Here is a 1,538-nt window from a genome sequence, read left to right on the forward strand (position 1 = left end):
ACGTCAATGAGGCGTCGGAGGAGTTGGTGAGACGCTTGGGCTAACCGATGAGATACTAGGTTCGACTCTCGACCACGTCTTGGTTGGTGGTATTAGCAAAAACTCCTACTACTCCGGGGAATAATTCATTATACGTGGAAAACCTCGATTATCAAAAACACAAAAAATTCAATCACACCACTTCGAAAAAAAAAAATCAATTTCGGAGACCAAACGTGCTATGACTCTTATAAGAACCGCGTTCAATCGCTTGCAAAGAACGCCCTTCACTTGACTCGTCTTTCCTCCATCCCCCCTCTCTCTCTCTCTCTCTCTCTTTTCTTCTCTCGCGAATCTTTCTTCACGGAATTGTCATCTGCGTATCCTCCCCTCCTCCGGAAATGGGTGGTTGTTTCTCTCAACAAGCTAGCGACCCGTCGCGAACGGCCAAAGTCATCTCGGTGGACGGCGAGCTCCACGAGTACCCCGTCCCCGTCTCCGTCTCCCAAGTCCTCCACGCCGAGACCTGCTCGCCCTCCTCTCCTTGCTTCATCTGCAACTCCGATCGGTTATACTACGAGGAGTTCGTCCCCGCCCTCTCCGCCCACGACCACCTCTCGCCCAACCAGATCTACTTCGTCCTCCCCGAGTCCAAGCTCCAGCAGCGGGTCACCGCGTCGGACATGGCGGCCCTCGCCGTCAAGGCCAGCGTCGCCCTCCAGAAGGTGGCGAAGCAAGGCGGTGGCTGCCGCAGGCGGAGGAAGACCCAGATCTCTCCCGTCTTGGAGGTGAGCTTCGACGGGGGAGCTCGCGGCGACGGCGACCTCGGGTACGGGGGCCCAGAGCTCGAGGTCAAGAAGAGCTTTGCTGGCGACGTGAAGACGGACCGCGGGGCTGGCCTTTCGCGATCCGGGTCGGTGAGGAAGGCGCAGAGATTATCTTCGAAGCGAATGAGGCTCGCGGTTCGCTCATTTAGGATGAAGCTGAGCACGATCTACGAAGGCTCTCCGATGTAGAATAGTTTCTGGAGGTGATCGAGGGTCATTATGACTCCATCCCCGTTCGTGTTTGCACGATCTAGATCCCTTCTTGTTATTTTTCCTTTTACCTGTGTTTATTCTTGCTGAAGAAGAGTAAAAAAAAAAAAAAGAGAAGAGAAGACATGCTTACCATGTAAAAACAAAAGAACGGATTGAGTGTGTACTTTCTATGCTTGTGTCGGAGCTTGATGACCCGAAAAGTGTGTTCAGATTATCTGTTTTGTCTAAATCATCAAAGCGACTCTTTCATAGCTGAAAGAATCTTTCCAAGCGGTTGCGATTTTTCAAGGGTCATTATCTCCTACACACGAATTTACATGAAAATCAAGTTATTAGAACACGTGTCGAGCCTTGAATTTCTAGATCTTCCCTGTTCAAGTCGAGGTCGAGCACGAAATTTAACCCTCGGTCGATCAATCTCCACCTGAGCTTCGAGCACCGGATGTGCGAGTCGGGGTCGAGCTCGATTACGCCCTTATTTGCAAAATGGCCAATTTTAAGAAAGCGGATATATTTTTG

The 1,538-nt window shown here is 51.0% G+C and overlaps 1 protein-coding gene across 1 annotated transcript; it reads left to right on the forward strand.

The window, feature by feature from the left end:
- The first annotated feature begins 380 nt into the window (after positions 1–380).
- LOC115727349 lies at positions 381–995 on the forward strand. Its single transcript, XM_030657559.2, has one exon. The coding sequence runs from the start codon at positions 381–383 to the stop codon at positions 993–995; it is 615 nt and encodes a 204-aa protein (XP_030513419.2).
- The last annotated feature ends 543 nt before the right edge of the window (positions 996–1,538 follow it).

This window comes from Rhodamnia argentea, chromosome 2, assembly GCF_020921035.1.
Source record: "Rhodamnia argentea isolate NSW1041297 chromosome 2, ASM2092103v1, whole genome shotgun sequence".
Classification (NCBI taxonomy): domain Eukaryota; kingdom Viridiplantae; phylum Streptophyta; class Magnoliopsida; order Myrtales; family Myrtaceae; genus Rhodamnia; species Rhodamnia argentea.